The following is an 18,506-nucleotide window of genomic DNA, read 5'->3' as shown; positions in this document are numbered from 1 at the left end:
TTATTGCAATACTTCTCTAACTGCAGTACTACTTATAAATCTTACATTACTGCAATACTTATCTACTGCAGTACTACTTCTACATATTTTATATTACTGTAATACTTCTCTGCTGCAGTACTACTTATACATCTCTTACATTACTGCAATACTTCTCTACTGCAGTACTACTTCTACATCTTTTATATAACTGTAATACTTCTCTACTGCAGTACTACTTCTACATCTCTTACATTACTGCAGTACTTCTCCACTGCAGTACTACATATACATCTCTTACATTACTGCAATACTTCTCTACTGCACTACTACTTAACATCTATTACATTACTGTAATACGTATCTACTGCAGTACTACTTCTACATCTCTTACATCACTGCAATACTTGCAGTAATACTTCTACATCTCTTACATTACTGTAATACTTCTACTGCAGTACTACTTCTTTAACTCTTACATTACTATAACACTTCTCCACTGCAGTACTACTTCTACATCTCCAACATTACTGCAATACTTCTCCACTGCAGTACTACTTCTACATCTCCAACATTACTGCAATTCTTCTACTCCTACTTCTTTCACTCTTACATTACTGCAATACAACTCTACTACTACCTCTTTACATTACTGCAGTACTTCTCTTTTTTCATTACTACTTTTTAAACTGTAATTTTCTATTAGTACTTTTTACCATCATATTTTTCTAATACTACTTGTTGCAAGTATTTGCTGTATACCTGTTCTTTTTAGACTACTACTTTTTCATACGTACTTGTTGGATGTATATATTTTACGCTATCATTTTTAACAAGTACATTTTTAGTACGACATTTTATGCAAAACATTTGTACTCGTACATTTGACACAAACAACAACAAACAAATATGTATACTATTTTTATATTCCTATTTTTCAGTAGCTAATTTTTTATACTTACATTTTACCCTATTATTTTACTTATTATTGCTACATTTTACGCTGTTTTATGTACTTTTATATAAGTACTTTTTTACTAATACTTTGTACAGTTGTAGATTTTAAAGTTGTATTTTTTTAATAATACTTTTTTCTGTATTACTTTTTTCATTAGTAGTTGGTACTTATACTAAAAAAAATACTATTTAAAGAAGTACTTTTTTCATTAATACTTTTTCACTAGTACTTTTTAAACTAGTATTTTTTTCCCCATTACGTCTTAAATTATTTCAACTAGTACTTCTTAAACTAGTATTTTTCAAGCATTACTTTTTAAAATACATTTTTTTCCCTATTATTCAACTACTTTAAACTAGTACTTCTCAAACTAGTATTTTCCCTATCACTTCAACTACTTTAAACTAGTACTTCTCAAACTAGTATTTTTTCCTTATTACTTCAAATACTTTAAACTAGTACTTCTCAAACTAGTATTTTCCCTATTACTTCAACTACTTTAAACTAGCACTTCTCAAACTAGTATTTGTCCCTATCATTTCAACTACTTTAAACTAGTACTTCTCAAACTAGTATTTTTTCCTTATTACTTCAACTACTTTAAACTAGTACTTCTCAAACTACTATTTTTCCCTATTACTTCAACTACTTTCAACTAGTACTTCTCAAATTAGTATTTTCCCCTATCACTTCAACTACTTTAAACTAGTATTTTCCCTATTACTTCAACTACCGGTACTTTAAACTAGTACTTCTCAGACTAGTATTTTTCCCTATCACTTCAACTACTTTAAACTAGTACTTCTCAAACTAGTATTTTCCCTATCACTTCAACTACTTTAAACTAGTACTTCTCAAACTAGTATTTTTTCCTTATTACTTCAACTACTTTAAACTAGTACTTCTCAAACTAGTATTTTCCCTATTACTTCAACTACTTTAAACTAGTACTTCTCAAACTAGTATTTTTTCCTTATTACTTCAACTACTTTAAACTAGTACTTCTCAAACTACTATTTTTCCCTATTACTTCAACTACTTTCAACTAGTACTTCTCAAATTAGTATTTTCCCCTATTACTTCAACTACTTTAAACTAGTATTTTCCCTATTACTTCAACTACTTTAAACTAGTACTTCTCAAACTAGTATTTTCCCTATCACTTCAACTACTTTAAACTAGTACTTCTCAAATTATTATTTTTTCCTTATTACTTCAACTACTTTAAACTAGTACTTCTCAAACTAGTATTTTCCCTATTACTTCAACTACTTTAAACTAGTACTTCTCAAACTAGTATTTTTCCCTATTACTTCAACTACTTTAAACTAGTACTTCTCAAACTAGTATTTTTCCCTCTTACTTCAACTACTTTAAACTAGTACTTCTCAAACTAGTATTTTTCCCTATCACTTCAACTACTTTAAACTAGTACTTCTCAAACTAGTATTTTTTCCTTATCACTTCAACTACTTTAAACTAGTACTTCTCAAACTAGTATTTTTCCCTATTACTTCAACTACTTAAAACTAGCACTTCTCAAACTAGTATTTTTCCCTATAATTTCAACTACTTTAAACTAGTACTTCTCAAACTAGTATTTTTCCCTATCACTTCAACTACTTTAAACTAGTACTTCTCAAACTAGTATTTTCCCTATTACTTCAACTACTTTAAACTCTTACTTCTTAAACTAGTATTTTTCCCTGTCACTTCAACTACTTTAAACTAGCACTTCTCAAACTAGTATTTTTCCCTATTACTTCAACTACTTTAAACTAGTACTTCTCAAACTAGTATTTTTTCCTTATTACTTCAACTACTTTAAACTAGTACTTCTCAAACTAGTATTTTTTCCTTATTACTTCAACTACTTTAAACTAGTACTTCTCAAACTAGTATTTTTTCCCTATTACTTCAACTACTTTAAACTAGTACTTCTCAAACTAGTACTTTTCCCTATCATTTAAACTACTTTAAACTAGTACTTCTCAAACTAGTATTTTTCCCTATTACTTCAACTACTTTAAACTAGTACTTCTCAAACTAGTATTTTTCCCTATCACTTCAACTACTTTAAACTACTACTTCTCAAACTAGTATTTTTTCCTTATTACTTCAACTACTTTAAACTAGTACTTCTCAAACTAGTATTTTTTCCTTATTACTTAAACTACTTTAAACTAGTACTTCTCAAACTAGTATTTTTTCCTTATTACTTCAACTACTTTAAACTAGTACTTCTCAAACTATTATATTTCCCTCTTACTTCAACTACTTTAAACTATTACTTCTCAAACTAGTATTTTTTCCTTATTACTTCAACTACTTTAAACTAGTACTTCTCAAACTAGTATTTTTTCCCTATTACTTCAACTACTTTAAACAAGTACGTCTTGAACTAGTATTTTTTCCCTATAACTTAAACTACTCTAAACTCGTACTTCTTAAACTACAATGTTTTCCCTATTACTTCAACTACTTTAAACTAGTACTTCTCAAACTAGTATTTTCCCTATTACTTCAACTACTTTAAACTAGTACTTCTCAAACTAGTATATTTCAATCAATCAATCAATCAATCTTTATTTATATAGCCCTAAATCACAAGTGTCTCAAAGGGCTGCACAAGCCACAACGACATCCTCGGTACAAAGCCCACATACGGGCAAGGAAAAACTCACCCCAGTGGGACGTCGATGTGAATGACTATGAGAAACCTTGGAGAGGACCGCATATGTGGGTAACCCCCCCCCTCTAGGGGAGACCGAAAGCAATGGATGTCGAGTGGGTCTGACATAGTATTGTGAGAGTCCAGTCCATAGTGGATCCAACATAATAGTAAGAGTCCAGTCCATAGTGGGGCCAGCAGGACACCATCCCGAGCGGAGACGGGTCAGCAGCGTAGAGATGTTCCCAGCCGATGCACAGGCGAGCGGTCCACCCCGGGTCCCGACTCTGGACAGCCAGCACTTCATCCATGGCCACCGGACCTGTGCCCCCCACCCCCTCAAGGAAAAGGGGAGCAGAGGAGAAAAGAAAAGAAACGGCAGATCAACTGGTCCAACAGGGGGGCTATTTAAAGGCTAGAGTATACAAATGAGTTTTAAGATGGGACTTAAATGCTTCTACTGAGGTAGCATCTCTAATTGTTACCGGGAGGGCATTCCATAGTACTGGAGCCCGAATAGAAAACGCTCTATAGCCCGCAGACTTTTTTTGGGCTCTGGGAATCACTAATAAGCCGGAGTTCTTTGAACGCAGATTTCTTGCCGGGACATATGGTACAATACAATCGACAAGATAGGACGGAGCTAGACCGTGTAGTATTTTATACGTAAGTAGTAAAACCTTAAAGTCACTTCTTAAGTGCACAGGAAGCCAGTGCAGGTGAGCCAGTATAGGCGTAATATGATCAAACTTTCTTGTTCTTGTCAAAAGTCTAGCAGCCGCATTTTGTACCAACTGTAATTTTTTAATGCTAGACATAGGGAGACCCGAAAATAATACGTTACAGTAGTCGAGACGAGACGTAACGAACGCATGAATAATGATCTCAGCGTCGCTAGTGGATAAAATAGAACGAATTTTAGCGATATTACGGAGATGAAAGAAGGCCGTTTTAGTAACACTCTTAATGTGTGATTCAAAGGAGAGAGTTGGGTCGAAGATAATACCCAGATTCTTTACTGATTCGCCTTGTGTAATTGTTTGGTTGTCAAATGTTAAGGTGGTATTATTAAATAAATGTCGGTGTTTAGCAGGACCGATAATCAACATTTCCGTTTTCTTGGCGTTGAGTTGCAAGAAGTTAGCGGACATCCAATGTTTAATTTCATTAAGACACGCCTCCAGCTGACTACAATCCGGCGTGTTGGTCAGCTTTAGGGGCATGTAGAGTTGGGTGTCATCAGCATAGCAATGAAAGCTAACACCGTATTTGCGTATGATGTCGCCTAGCGGCAGCATGTAAATACTAAAGAGTGCAGGGCCAAGAACCGAACCCTGAGGAACTCCGCACGTTACCTTAACATAGTCAGAGGTCACATTATTATGGGAGACGCATTGCATCCTGTCAGTAAGATAAGAGTTAAACCACGACAAGGCTAAGTCTGACATACCAATACGTGTTTTGATACGCTCTAATAAAATATTATGATCGACGGTATCGAAAGCAGCGCTAAGATCAAGAAGCAGCAACATAGATGACGCATCAGAATCCATCGTCAGCAGTAGATCATTAGTCATTTTTGCGAGGGCTGTCTCCGTAGAGTGATTTGCCCTGAAACCGGATTGAAAAGGTTCACAGAGATTGTTAGACACTAAGTGTTCATTTAGCTGCTGTGCGACAATTTTTTCGAGGATTTTCGAAATAAAGGGAAGGTGAGACACCGGTCGGTAGTTTACCATGAGGTCAGGATCAAGGTTAGGTCTTTTGAGCATAGGATGAATAACCGCTTTCTTGAATGCTAGGGGAACAGTGCCAGAGGAAAGTGATAAGTTTATAATATTTAGCACTGATGGACCTAATAATACAAAAAGCTCCTTGATAAGTTTCCCAGGAAGTGGGTCAAGTAAACATGTTGTTTGTTTTATCCCACTTACACGCTGTAATAGTTCCTCTAATGTTATTTCATCAAAAAGAGAGAGACTATTTTGTATTGCAGTATCCGTCGTAGATACAGTTGTATCTGTGTTCATAGAACCCAGTTGTAGCTGGGATGCGTTGTCTTTAATCTCCTTTCTAATGAGTTCAATTTTCTTATTAAAGAAATTCATAAAGTCATCTGCCGAGTGGGTGGAGCTATTGGGAGGAGTCCCTTGTTGGGTTAGCGATGCTACTGTACTAAACAAAAATTTTGGGTCGTTTTTGTTGAGGCGGATGAGATTTGAGTAATATTTAGCTTTAGCTAAGGTAAGCATGCGTTTATACGATATTAAACTATCACTCCATGCTTGATGGAAAACCTCAAGCTTGGTCGCGCGCCATTTGCGTTCCAACTTTCTACATGATAATTTATGAGCTCTGGTTTCCTCTGTAAACCATGGGGTGCGCCTTTTAGGGGCCCTTTTTTGTTTTAGCGGTGCTATGCTATCAATGGTTTTGCGCAGGGCATTGTCAAAGTTGTTAGTGAGGTTATCAATAGAGCCGACATAATTTGGGAATGGTGCCATTACCGAAGGCAGTAGGTCAGCAAGAGTCATCGTTGTGGCGGCATTAATGTTGCGGCTGCTATAGCAGTTATTATTATTATTAGTTTGTTGACAATGAGTCAGAACTTCGAATTTTATAAGGTAATGATCGGACATTACTTTAGTATACGGGAGTACCATAACTTTGGAGGTGGTGACACCCCTGACCAGCACTAGATCTATCGTATTGCCGTTGCGATGCGTAGGTTCATTTATTATTTGTGTAAGACCACAGCTATCAATTATAGTCTGGAGCGCCACGCACTGAGGGTCCGATGGGGTATTCATATGGATATTAAAGTCCCCCATTATGATTATATTGTCTGCGTGCGTCACTAGATCAGCAACGAACTCTGAGAATTCATTAATAAAGTCCGAGTAGGGCCCTGGGGGGCGGTAGATAACAGCCATATCGAGAGGCAGCGGTGCGACAGACCTCATAGTAAGCACCTCAAACGATTTGTATTTATTATTTAGGTTAGGGGTAAGGTTAAAGTTTTCATTGTATATTAATGCGACCCCCCCACCCCTTTTAAGGGGACGGGCAATATGCGCATTCGTATAATTAGGAGGAGATGCCTCATTTAGCGCAAAAAATTCGTCTGGTTTGAGCCAGGTTTCGCTAAGACCAATGACGTTAAGATTGTTGTCTCTAATGACCTCATTAACTAATAACGTTTTGGGAGACAATGATCTTATGTTTAAAAAGCCCATATTATAAGTATTGGGCTGTTTTGACGAGTTTTTGTTTAAATTATCCGTAGTAGAAATATTAATAATGTTACGTTTATTATACGTAGTGCACTTTAAATAGTTTCGACCATATCTAGGAATTGATACGACGGGAATTTTCAGATTGTTTGCTTGATGCTGCGATCGACTGAACGCATCATGATTTGCCACCTCAGTAGAATGCATATCTACCCCGGACACATTCACAACAGAAAACACATTATGTGAGTTGTGTGTTATTCTAAGAAAATTGCTATGCGTACAGGAATTATCCAGCCTGGCGCTGGCTAGTTCTAGCTTAACTGACTCCTCACCCGGACTAGCAGGCTCTGTAATTGCCTGTGACCGGGCTTGCTCTAGTGTAGTTAGTCAAATGTGACTTAAACAGTAGTCTATATTCTTAGACAGGATGATGGCGCCTTCCTGGTTAGGGTGAAGGCCGTCCCTCATCAGCAAGCCTGGTTTGCCCCAGAAAGAGGGCCAATTATCAATAAACGTTAGTCCCTGTTGTCTACAGAAGCTAGCCAGCCACTTGTTAAGCGAGACTAATCTGCTATATCTCTCATCATTGCCTCTCGCAGGCAGGGGGCCAGAGACAATTACTCGATGCCTGGACATCTTTCTAGCGAGATCACAAGTCCTGGCTATGTTTCTCTTTGTAATCTCTGACTGTCTCATTCTAGTGTCATTGGAGCCAACGTGTACAACTATATTCGCATAACTAGTGGTGCGATTAGCCTGTCGTACGTGTTTACTAGGCCTGTTGCGAGTTAGCTCCCTAAGATTAGCCTCTATGTCAGGTGCTCGGGCCCCCGGGATGCACTTAATTGTGGCTGGTTTGCTAAGCTTTATGTTTCGGGTGATGGAGTCCCCTATGACTAAGGTGTGGTGCCCGGTAGACTGGGGTGTAGGACTAGCTAAAGAGCTAAATCTATTATGCGTCTCAACCGGTACACCGTAGCTTGTAGGCCGCTTAGGACTACTACAGGCTGGGCTAGTTAGCTCGCTACAGCTAACGCTAGCAGATGTGTCCGCAACATCTAAAGTTACGAGATTACTCTGCTCTAACTGGCGGACACGGCCCTCTAGCAGAGCCAGCCTCTCCGTGAGTAAGGTGCAAGACGCGCAGGAAGCCATACTCACGGTGTTTTCTGTCACCGAGTGAAGTTCCTGCTGTCTTCCGAGAAGTCCTGGTCACGGTGTGCAGGAGTAGACTCCTTCTGACCGGCGCCCGGCGACGCCTTTCTCCGCGCTAGCTTCGTTAGCTTAGCAGCTAGCTGCTAGCTAGCTGCGGGAGGGGTGGAGAGACAGAGATCGGGTGATTTGCAAGTTAAATAGTACTACTAAATATGTTGAGAAAGTAATAAAGAAAGCTGCAGAACAATTTAAAAGCACACAAATAGAACGATACTTAGCTTTTTCGAAACAGCGAGCAGTCAGCGAGCAGTCACGCAGTTCCCTCTTACTTCAACTACTTTAAACTATTACTTCTCAAACTAGTATTTTTTTCCTTATTACGTCAACTACTTTAAACAAGTACGTCTTGAACTAGTATTTTTCCCTATAACTTCAACTACTATAAACTCGTACTTCTTAAACTACAATGTTTTCCCTATTACTTCAACTACTTTAAACTAGTACTTCTCAAACTAGTACTTTTCCCTATCATTTAAACTACTTTAAACTAGTACTTCTCAAACTAGTATTTTTCCCTATTACTTCAACTACTTTAAACTAGTACTTCTCAAACTAGTATTTTTCCCTATCACTTCAACTACTTTAAACTAGTACTTCTCAAACTAGTATTTTTTCCTTATTACTTCAACTACTTTAAACTAGTACTTCTCAAACTAGTATTTTTTCCTTATTACTTCAACTACTTTAAACTAGTACTTCTCAAACTAGTATTTTTTCCTTATTACTTCAACTACTTTAAACTAGTACTTCTCAAACTAGTATTTTTTCCTTATTACTTCAACTACTTTAAACTAGCACTTCTCAAACTAGTATTTTCCCTATCATTTCAACTACTTTAAACTAGCACTTCTCAAACTAGTATTTTTCCCTATCACTTCAACTACTTTAAACTAGTACTTCTCAAACTAGTATTTTTCCCTATTACTTCAACTACTTAAAACTAGCACTTCTCAAACTAGTATTTTTCCCTATCATTTCAACTACTTTAAACTAGTACTTCTCAAACTAGTATTTTTTCCTTATTACTTCAACTACTTTAAACTATTACTTCTCAAACTAGTATTTTTTCCTTATTACTTCAACTACTTTAAACTCGTACTTCTCAAACTAGTATTTTTTCCCTATTACTTCAACTACTTTAAACAAGTACGTCTTGAACTAGTATTGTTTCCCTATAACTTCAACTACTCTAAACTCGTACTTCTTAAACTACAATGTTTTCCCTATTACTTCAGCTACTTTAAACTAGTACTTCTCAAACTAGTACTTTTAAAAACGTGTGCTTCCTAAACGAGTACGGTACTTGTTCAGATCAACCTGCAGGCCATGAACGCTACACTGGCTGAGATGAAACAGCACCAGGATCGAGACCAGGACCAGGACCAGGACCAGGACCAGGGGCAGCTGGAGTGGCCCCCACTGGCGGTGCAGCCGTCCCCTGCAGTGTGGGAGGCCATCGAGCGTCTGGACAACATGGTGGTCAACAACACAGTCAAGGTTTGCTCCTCCGGCGCCCTCCGCAGGATGCCGGTGTTATTGCGTCAAGAAAACACTTCCCAAGGGCGGGGCTATAGCAGACTTGTCTCCTGTGGTCAGGTGGGCGGGCTGATGGAGGACGTGGAGGCGACGGCGGGCGGCGTCCAGCAGCTGAACCGGAACTTGAAGTCGCTGGGCGAGCGCATCAACCAGACGGCGAGGACCAGCCAGGTCCAGTTCATGGAGACTGGTCTGGAAGTGGAGGCGGCCAAGGTGGTGGTGCTGGGTCAGGTGGGCGAGCTGGCGGCGAACGTGAGCCAGCAGGGGCGCCGTCTGCAGGAGATGGACGTGGACGTGGACTACCTGTACACCGTCCTCTACAAACACAACGCCTCCGGCCAGTGCGACTGTCTCCGCCTCAAGGACGCCGTGGCCACGCTGGAGAGGGGCGTGGCCAACGTGACGGAGCTGGCCAATGAGAACCGGCTAGCTCTGGACGAAGACAAACAGGCCGGGACGGGGCAGTGGGGCGGGGCCAGTGACTGGGAGCCGGCGGTGGAGGCGGTCCAACGAGGCCTTCAGCAGGTGAGCCGACATAAAGATCTCGTAGAACTCGTCTTGAGAACTGTGTGGGCATTAAGGGCGCTGCCCTCAACTGGTTCCGGTCGTACCTAACCGACAGGAGTTTTTGTGTAAAAGTAGACAGTTTAATGTCGTCCACAGCTCCTTTACCACATGGGGTCCCCCAGGGCTCAATCCTTGCCCCAATTTTATTTGCGCTTTACCTTCTCCCCCTTGGTTCTATTTTTAGGAAGTACAGTATTGCATTTCATTTTTACGCCGATGATTGCCAGATTTATTTTCCCATGGCACAAAATAACGGTTCAACGTCTTATTGACTGCCTGCACGACATCAAAGTCTGGCTTTCAGCTAACTTCCTGAGCCTAAATGAAGATAAAACAGAAGTTATGTTGTTCGGTCCAAGTCGCTCTCCCTCCCCCAACGTTGACCTCGGCACTCTGACCCCGTATCTCAGCGACTGTGTCACAAACCTGGGGGTAAAGTTTGACTCAGATTTTAAATTGGAAAAACAAATCAGCAGCGTCGTTCAAAAAAGCTTTTGTCAATTACGCCAAATAGCGAAAGTGAAACCGCTTCTATCAAGACATGATCTTGAGAAATTAATCCACGCCTTTATCTCGACTCGTCTTGATTACTGTAATGCCCTGTATGTAGGCATTAGCCAGGCCTCCCTCGCCCGCCTGCAGCTCGTGCAGAACTCTGCTGCTCGTCTGCTAACACAGACCCGCAGACGTGAGCACATCACCCCTATTTTAGCGTCCCTTCACTGGCTCCCTGTGCGTTACCGAATCAATTTTAAACTCCTTTTATTTGTTTTTAAATGTCTAAACAACCTCGCGCCAACCTATCTCTCCGACCTCCTTCAGCCTTACTGCCCCACCCGATCCTTAAGATCAGCCGATCAGCTGCTGTTGACGGTCCCTGACACCAGGCTGAAGCTTAGAGGTGACAGAGCTTTCGCCGTTGCTGCTCCCAAGCTCTGGAACGACCTACCCCTGAGTGTTAGACAAGCCTCCTCTCTTCCTGTTTTTAAATCTCTCTTAAAAACATACTTTTATTCCATGGCTTTTAACACTGAGTGATATCCATTCTGCAATGGCGCCCCATAATACACCTGCTGTGAACCTGTTTTTATGTTTTTATTTATTCTATTTTAATTATTTATTTTTTATCGTGTTCTGTTTGTGTTGTGTTGTGTTTGCTCGGTACTCGTTTTATCTTTCAACCTGTTCATTGTACAGCACTTTGGCTACCCCTGTGGTAAATTTTAAATGTGCTTTATAAATAAAGTTGATTTGATTTGATTTGATTCAACGTCGTCTTTCGGTACTGGCAGGCCATGGAGTCTCTGGTCTCACACCAGACCAGGACCAGGACCTTGGACGAGACCCTGGCCCGGCTGGGCAGCAGTCTGGAGGAGGCGGCTGCGGAGGTGTCGCGCCTGAAGGAGGTGGACAGGAAGCGGACGGACGAGATGAAGCGCCTGTCGGGGTCCTTCAACTCCCTGCTGAAGGACGCCATTCGCCACAGCGACGTGCTGGAGCTCCTGCTGGGCGAGGAGGTGCTGGAGTTCCTGGAGTGGCCCCTCCAGGACCAGGAGGCCCACTCCATCCCCGCCCTCAAGGAGCAGCTGAGGCTCCTGCAGGAGCAGCTCCAAGGACACAACCTCAGTCTCAGCTGGTTGCTAGGTAACAACCCGCCCACGCTATAATCCGGTTAACTGTGGTTAACAAGTTGTGCTCCTTGGCGCAGGGGGCGGGCAGGAAGTTCCCCCCGCGGACGAGCCGTCTCCCTGGTTGGCGTCCAGGGAGCAAGGCGCGGGGGGCGGAGACGCCGGAGACCCGCGGAAGACGGAGAGGAGCGTCGACGAACCGAAGCTGAAGACGCCGCAAGAGGAACCCTGCTGCCCGCGCCTTCCGGGAGGGGCGCCGCCCGCTGGCGAGGAGGCCACGCTGCACACGGAGGTGGCGCGGCTGAAGAGAGGACTGGAGGAACACCTGAGGACGTTCAAGAGCGTCTTCAGCAACGCCGACGTGCTGGAGCGGAGCCACGCCACGCTGGAGCTGGACCAGGTGTGGCGGCTGCTCGGCAAGAAGAAGGAGCGGGGAGGGCGCCGACGCAGCAGGAGGCGGGCTGGAGGTGAGGCGCCGGGATGTCGCCGCCGGCTGTCAATCGTCTCCAAACATGTCCGCCCTCATTCTCTCCACAGACGTCCCCGCCGCTCTCAGCCAATCACACGCCACGATGCCGCCGCGGGCCGCCTCCCCTCTCAGAACGTCTGATGCGTCTCTCGACGGAGGAAACTTGGACCGCCGCAGCGGGGGGGACGGCGTCTACGTCTTCACGCTCGCGACGGACATGAGGGCGCTGAGGAAGCCGCTCCGCCAGCAGGGGGCGCCGTCACGGCCTCGCACCGCCCACCTGAGGCTCAGGAGGGGGGAGGAGCTTAGACTGGAGATAAGGGGCGGGGAGTGGGCGGAGTCAGGCGACGCCTTCGCGGCGCTGTTGTTACGCCGTGACACCTGAGGGCGCTGCGAGCCAATCAGGAGGTAAAGACAAGAAGGTGGCGCGGGGAGTCACTCGTGGAGCGAATGACCGAACGTAACATGCGAACACGAGGAAGCTAACATAACCACTTCAAACACCACAACACTTCTGTCAGTATACTTGAGTAAGTACACTGTGTGTGTACTATGTGTACTTACTTCCTGTGTCCCACATCCACTCTCGTCACCAACAGTTTTGGTCCGCGTACGTCCGTTTTGGGTTTGGAATAGAGAAATAATTTAACATAAAAATACATTTTCCACGTTTTTTTTGAGTTGATGATAAAAATAAACGATTTATTAATGCGTTTTAAAAACAGCGAGAGGAAAACTATTTTCTCCATTTCCTGCGTAATGTTTGAGAATGGTAGATTGCACATGCGCAGTGTTTCTTTTCCGTCACCTCGTCTGCGGGTGACCCGGATGAACAACAACAACAGCAGAAGAAGAAGAAGAGCGACTTTTCTACTGCTCAATATAGAAACAATAAAATATGTCTCTGGACATTAAAAAATAGAATTCTTGAACACGACAAACTTGCTTTGACGACATTGACACCGCTGTTTGTCTACTTTTTCTTCTGTTGTTGTTCTGGGTCACTTACCAATGAGGATGCGGAAAAAGAGACACTGCGCATGTGCAAAATAGTTTCCCGCTCGTTGTTTTTTAATTTCGATTTTCAAACACATTGATAAATTTGGACAACGTTTCTGGGGAAAGCGGATTTTTATGTTCAATTATTTTTCTGTACAAAGCTCAAAGCAGACATATACGGACCAGTTGCTTACCAGCCGCCATTATTTAAGTTTTCTGCTTCTTCTACGCAACCAAAAGTTGCTTTGTTGTCGCTGCCCGATCTGTTGGCGCCCAAACTCGGCAACTTCCGGTCCTGGTTTACGTTTAATATCGACAACTACACTTTCAAAATAAAAGTACTACGTTTTTTTTTGTAAACAATTTTAGCATTTCCAAATGCTTTGAATGCACATTATTTTTGTAATATTTGTACACGGCAGGAAGTTGTTTGAGCAAAAAGATCGGGCATCTTAACGACATCTGGCCAAGTCTACCATGAATTGATTAACGTTTACCCCGACTTAAACAAGTTGAAAAACTTATTGGGGTGTTACCATTTAGTGGTCAATTGTACGGAATATGTACTTCACTGTGCAATCTACTAATAAAAGTCTAAATCAATCAATCAATCAAAGTCTCCACAAACGTATTGTGCAACATGCGAGTACTTAGTGCACTGCAATGTACGTACTTCCATCCATCCATTTACTACCGCTTGTCCCTTTTGGGGTTGCACTCAAATTAATTACCAATCGTTTTCCTATTTAATAATATTTACCTGAAAAGTGATCAATTCATCTTTTATTGAAATGTTTTATCTGTAAAAAAAAAATTAACTGACCTTTGATGTATACTAAAAATGTACGCTTGACTTGTGATATTTATGTACAAATGCATATTTAAATAAAAAAATAATGAACTAAGCTGCTGTTTTGTGAACAATAAAAAAAATGCAACATCATCTTGCTGAAATGAAAACTGACCAGAAGTTGTTTTTTTCTTCCGAGAAACATTTTATTGTCAATCCTACGAGTAGAAAAATAAGCAATACAAATAGAAGAAATGAAATCTTCAGACTGGATTAAAGCAGCCATTCTCTAACTGTGGCTCCCTCTAGTGGTACGCCAAAAAGTCACGTGATTAAATATTCAAACTGCGTGTAAAAATATGAAATATACTTGCTCTGTCGTGTTTTTTTTAATGAATACTTTGGCCTACTACGCTACCGTGTTTTAATGTTGGTCACTGAGGTGCTACTTGGTGGAGAAAACACTGGACTCAAGGAAACAGTTTTCATGCTAATTGCTAGCAAAGCGTCTTGCTAACGTTAGCGAGCGTTAAAGATCTATATTTCTATTTCTATGTCCATCAGAGTTATATAGGAGGAAAACATGCTAAATATTAGCTGCAACGTCTAAAAAACTATTTTAAATTCCTTCTACGCCGAGAGTCTTGACTCCGCCTCTCCTCCGTCAGCCGGGAAGAGGAGGCGTTGTTGAGGTCCAAACAGGAAGTGGCGAGGAAACGCTGACGTAGGCACATGAGAAAATAAAAGGCTACACAGGAAGTGTCACATTCCAAACAGACTTTTCATCCAGTGGTCACCGGGCGGCGCGCCGTCGAGCCACGTAGGCGGCGCAGGGCGCGCAAAAGGGGCGGGACGGCTCGGCGGGAAGCTGAAGGCACAGCGAGCATAGCTGAGGGGGCGTCTGGCGAAGGCGAGCGGCGCTCTTACGCCAGTCGCCCTCTGGTGGCATGTCCAGGCGCAGCGGCTGGGGGTGGCTCCGCCCCCATTCAACCCCCGGCGATGGCGGAATTTCACGCTGGCGAGCAGGGCGGGACAGGGTGGCGTAGAGACTCTGCGGACCCCCCGGGGGAGGGGCTCTGACCCCCCTGGGGAGCGAGGAGGTGGAGGAGGAGGCGGCCTGAGCTCGGCGAGGAGGGCGGGGAAGAGTCGCGTAACTCACGGCGACTCCTTCGCGCCCGCCGGGAGCAAACATGGCCGCCTGCTGGGTCCGCCTTCCTGGTCCTGAAGGGAGGAGTAAGAGGATGATGTCATCTACTTTCATTTTCACTTCACACGGCGAGGGAGGGTGTGGTCGGGCGACAGGGGTGTTTACCTGGGAGTCCCCGGGTGCTGGGGGGCGGTGACGTCGGCGGGGGGGCGTGCTGTGGTGGAGGGCGGTAGTGACGGAGGTGGGAGGGGTCGGTGCTGGGGGATGAGGGGCGGTGACGGGGGAGGGTGGAGGAGTTCTGGGGGGGGGGAGGTACGAAGACAAACAGAAAAAAATGTGAAAGAATTCAAATAAAAAGGTGAAACGAAAGAAAGTATATGATTGGTGGAGAGCATAAACAGGAAGTGGCGTGCTAACGTGACCACGTGACATCAGAGATGTCAGGTGATGAAATGGAGGAAACATTCAGGACTTCATTTGTCATGTCCATGCTTGCTGCCACGGCAACACGAGGTGACGGCATGAATGTGCTGCACTTACACGGCTGTGGGCGGGGCCAACGGTTGCCATGACGGAGCTGCTGAGGCTGCGAGTGACGCGCCGCAAATTCTCCACACTGTAGCTCTCGTCTTCCACCTGACGACCGACACATGATGTCATTCATGCTGTCATACATGCTGTCATTCATGGTGTCATACACGGCGTCATTAATGTCGTCATTCATGGTGTCATACACGGTCATTCATGATGTCATTCATGGTGTCATACATGCTGTCATACACGGTGTCATTAATGTCGTCATTCATGGTGTCATACACGGTCATTCATGGTGTCATACACGGTCTTTCATGATGTCATTCATGGTGTCATACACGGTCATTCATGATGTCATTCATGGTGTCATACATGCTGTCATACACGGTGTCATTAATGTCGTCATTCATGGTGTCATACACGGTCTTTCATGATGTCATTCATGGTGTCATACATGATGTCGTTCCCGGTTTTTCATGATGTCATACAATACGTCAAAGATGTCATTCATGATGTCATACATATCAATGATGTCATTCTTTGGGTCATTTACTCTGTCCTTCATGATGTCATTCACAGTGTAATTCATTTAAATGTGCTTTATAAATAAAGTTGATTTGATTTGATTTGATGATGTCATGCACAATCTTTCATGATGTCGTTCACGGTCTTTCATGATGTCATGCAATACGTCAAAGATGTCATTCATGATGTCATACATGTCATTCATGTCATACACGGTCTTTCATGATGTCATTCATGGTGTCATACATGTCGTTCACGGCCTTTCATTACGCCATACAATACGTCAAAGATGTCATTCATGATGTCATACATATCAATGACATGATGCAGCCCTTTGAAACACTTGTGATTTAGGGTTATATAAATAAACATTGATTGATTGATTGATTGATATCATTCATTGGGTCATTTACTCTGTCCTTCACGGTGTAATTCACATCATGCACGGTCCTTCAAGATGTCATACAATGTCAATGTCTTCATGGTGTCATACATGGAGTTATACTTGGTGTCATACATGATGTCATTCATGGTGTCATACATTATATAAATGATGACATACATTGGGTCATTCATAGTGTCATTTACTCTGTCCTTCATGATGTCATTCACGGTGTAATTCATGATGTCATTCACGGTCTTTCATGATGTCATACAATATGTCAATGATGTCATTCATGGTGTCATTCATGTTGTCATACAATATGTCAATGATGTCATACATCACATCAATGATGTCATTCATGGTGTCATACACGGTGTCATTAATGTCGTCATTCATGGTGTCATACACTGTCATTCATGGTGTCATACACGGTCTTTCATGATGTCATTCATGGTGTCATACATGATGTCGTTCCCGGTTTTTCATGATGTCATACAATACGTCAAAGATGTCATTTATGATGTCATTCACAGTGTAATTCATGATGTCATGCACGATCTTTCACGATGTCGTTCACGGTCTTTCATGATGTCATACAATACGTCAAAGATGTCATTCATGATGTCATACATGTCATTCATGATGTCATACACGGTCTTTCATGATGTCATTCATGGTGTCATACATGTCGTTCACGGCCTTTCATTACGTCATACAATACGTCAAAGATTTCATTCATGATGTCATACATATCAATGACATGATGCAGCCCTTTGAGACACTTGTGATTTAGGGCTATATAAATAAACATTGATTGATTGATTGATTGATATCATTCATTGGGTCATTTACTCTGTCCTTCACGGTGTAATTCACGTCATGCACGGTCCTTCAAGATGTCATACAATGTCAATGTCTTCATGGTGTCATACATGATGTCATACATGGAGTTATACTTGGTGTCATACATGATGTCATTCATGGTGTCATACATTATATAAATGATGACATTCATTGGGTCATTCATAGTGTCATTTACTCTGTCCTTCATGATGTCATTCACGGTGTAATTCATGATGTCATTCACGGTCTTTCACGATGTCATACAATATGTCAATGATGTCATTCATGGTGTCGTTCATGTTGTCATACAATATGTCAATGATGTCATACATCACATCAAATATGTCATTCATGGTGTCATACATAGTGTCATTCATGATGTCATACATAGGTTCATACATGTAATTCACAGTCTTTCATATTGTGACACAATATGTCAATGATGTCATTCATGATGTCCTACATAATATCAACGATGTGATTCATTGGGTCATTCATAGTGTCATTTACTCTGTCCTTCAAGATGTCATTCATGATGTCATTCACGGTGTAATTCATGATGTCATTCACGGTCTTTCAAGATGTCATACAATATGTCAATGATGTCATTCATGGTCTCGTTCATGATGTCATTAGGTGTCACTCATGGTATCTTACATGACATTCATTATGTCATTCATGTATTATACATGATGCCACTCATAATGTCATTCATGGTGTCAATGATGTCATGCACAATGTCACTGATTGCAATTCAAAGTGTCATACACCACAATTGATGATGTCATAGTAGTAGTATGAGTGCGTAGGCACCTTGGTGGTGAGAGGTGCAGGTGTTGAGTAGGCGTGTCTCTCCATCTCTGCCGTCGGTGTTTTGGAGCGACGCGATCCAGACGTGATCCTCTTCAGTCCTGCAGGTCAACACAACTCAAGTTCACTTTCACTTTTAGCACGCCATGATCAATAAGCTCCAATTCTCCATTTCTATTGGTTGGAATCAATAACTATTTTTATCGGTTACAAT

General features: G+C 42.1%; 2 protein-coding genes across 7 annotated transcripts in view; one reads left to right on the top strand and one right to left on the bottom strand.

Annotated features, from left to right (window-relative positions):
• The window catches only part of LOC133621158 (uncharacterized), a 38,308-nt gene extending 24,069 nt beyond the window's left edge, over positions 1 to 14,239 (top strand). Inside the window, exons 7-11 of the mRNA XM_061983117.1 lie at positions 9,371 to 9,556; positions 9,656 to 10,120; positions 11,455 to 11,806; positions 11,871 to 12,257; positions 12,328 to 14,239. Coding sequence (XP_061839101.1) covers positions 9,371 to 9,556; positions 9,656 to 10,120; positions 11,455 to 11,806; positions 11,871 to 12,257; positions 12,328 to 12,644 — 1,707 coding nt within the window. The 3' untranslated portion in view covers positions 12,645 to 14,239. The remainder of the gene's footprint in view (positions 1 to 9,370; positions 9,557 to 9,655; positions 10,121 to 11,454; positions 11,807 to 11,870; positions 12,258 to 12,327) is intronic.
• Positions 14,240 to 14,841: 602 nt separating this feature from the next.
• The window catches only part of LOC133610999 (ubiquitin carboxyl-terminal hydrolase 54-like), a 66,432-nt gene continuing 62,767 nt past the window's right edge, over positions 14,842 to 18,506 (bottom strand). For 5 of the 6 annotated variants that reach the window (XM_061967835.1, XM_061967852.1, XM_061967826.2 and 2 more), the window contains 4 exons: positions 18,296 to 18,393; positions 15,736 to 15,831; positions 15,361 to 15,493; positions 14,842 to 15,269 (listed from right to left, as the gene is read on the bottom strand). In XM_061967835.1, the coding sequence (XP_061823819.1) occupies positions 14,842 to 15,269; positions 15,361 to 15,493; positions 15,736 to 15,831; positions 18,296 to 18,393 (755 nt within the window). The remainder of the gene's footprint in view (positions 15,270 to 15,360; positions 15,494 to 15,735; positions 15,832 to 18,295; positions 18,394 to 18,506) is intronic. The other variant, XM_061967869.2, reaches the window with a different exon arrangement.

This window comes from Nerophis lumbriciformis, linkage group LG02 (assembly GCF_033978685.3).
Source record: "Nerophis lumbriciformis linkage group LG02, RoL_Nlum_v2.1, whole genome shotgun sequence".
Classification (NCBI taxonomy): domain Eukaryota; kingdom Metazoa; phylum Chordata; class Actinopteri; order Syngnathiformes; family Syngnathidae; genus Nerophis; species Nerophis lumbriciformis.
Note: the sequence above shows the minus strand (reverse complement) of the source record. Positions and strands in the feature narration are given on the sequence as shown.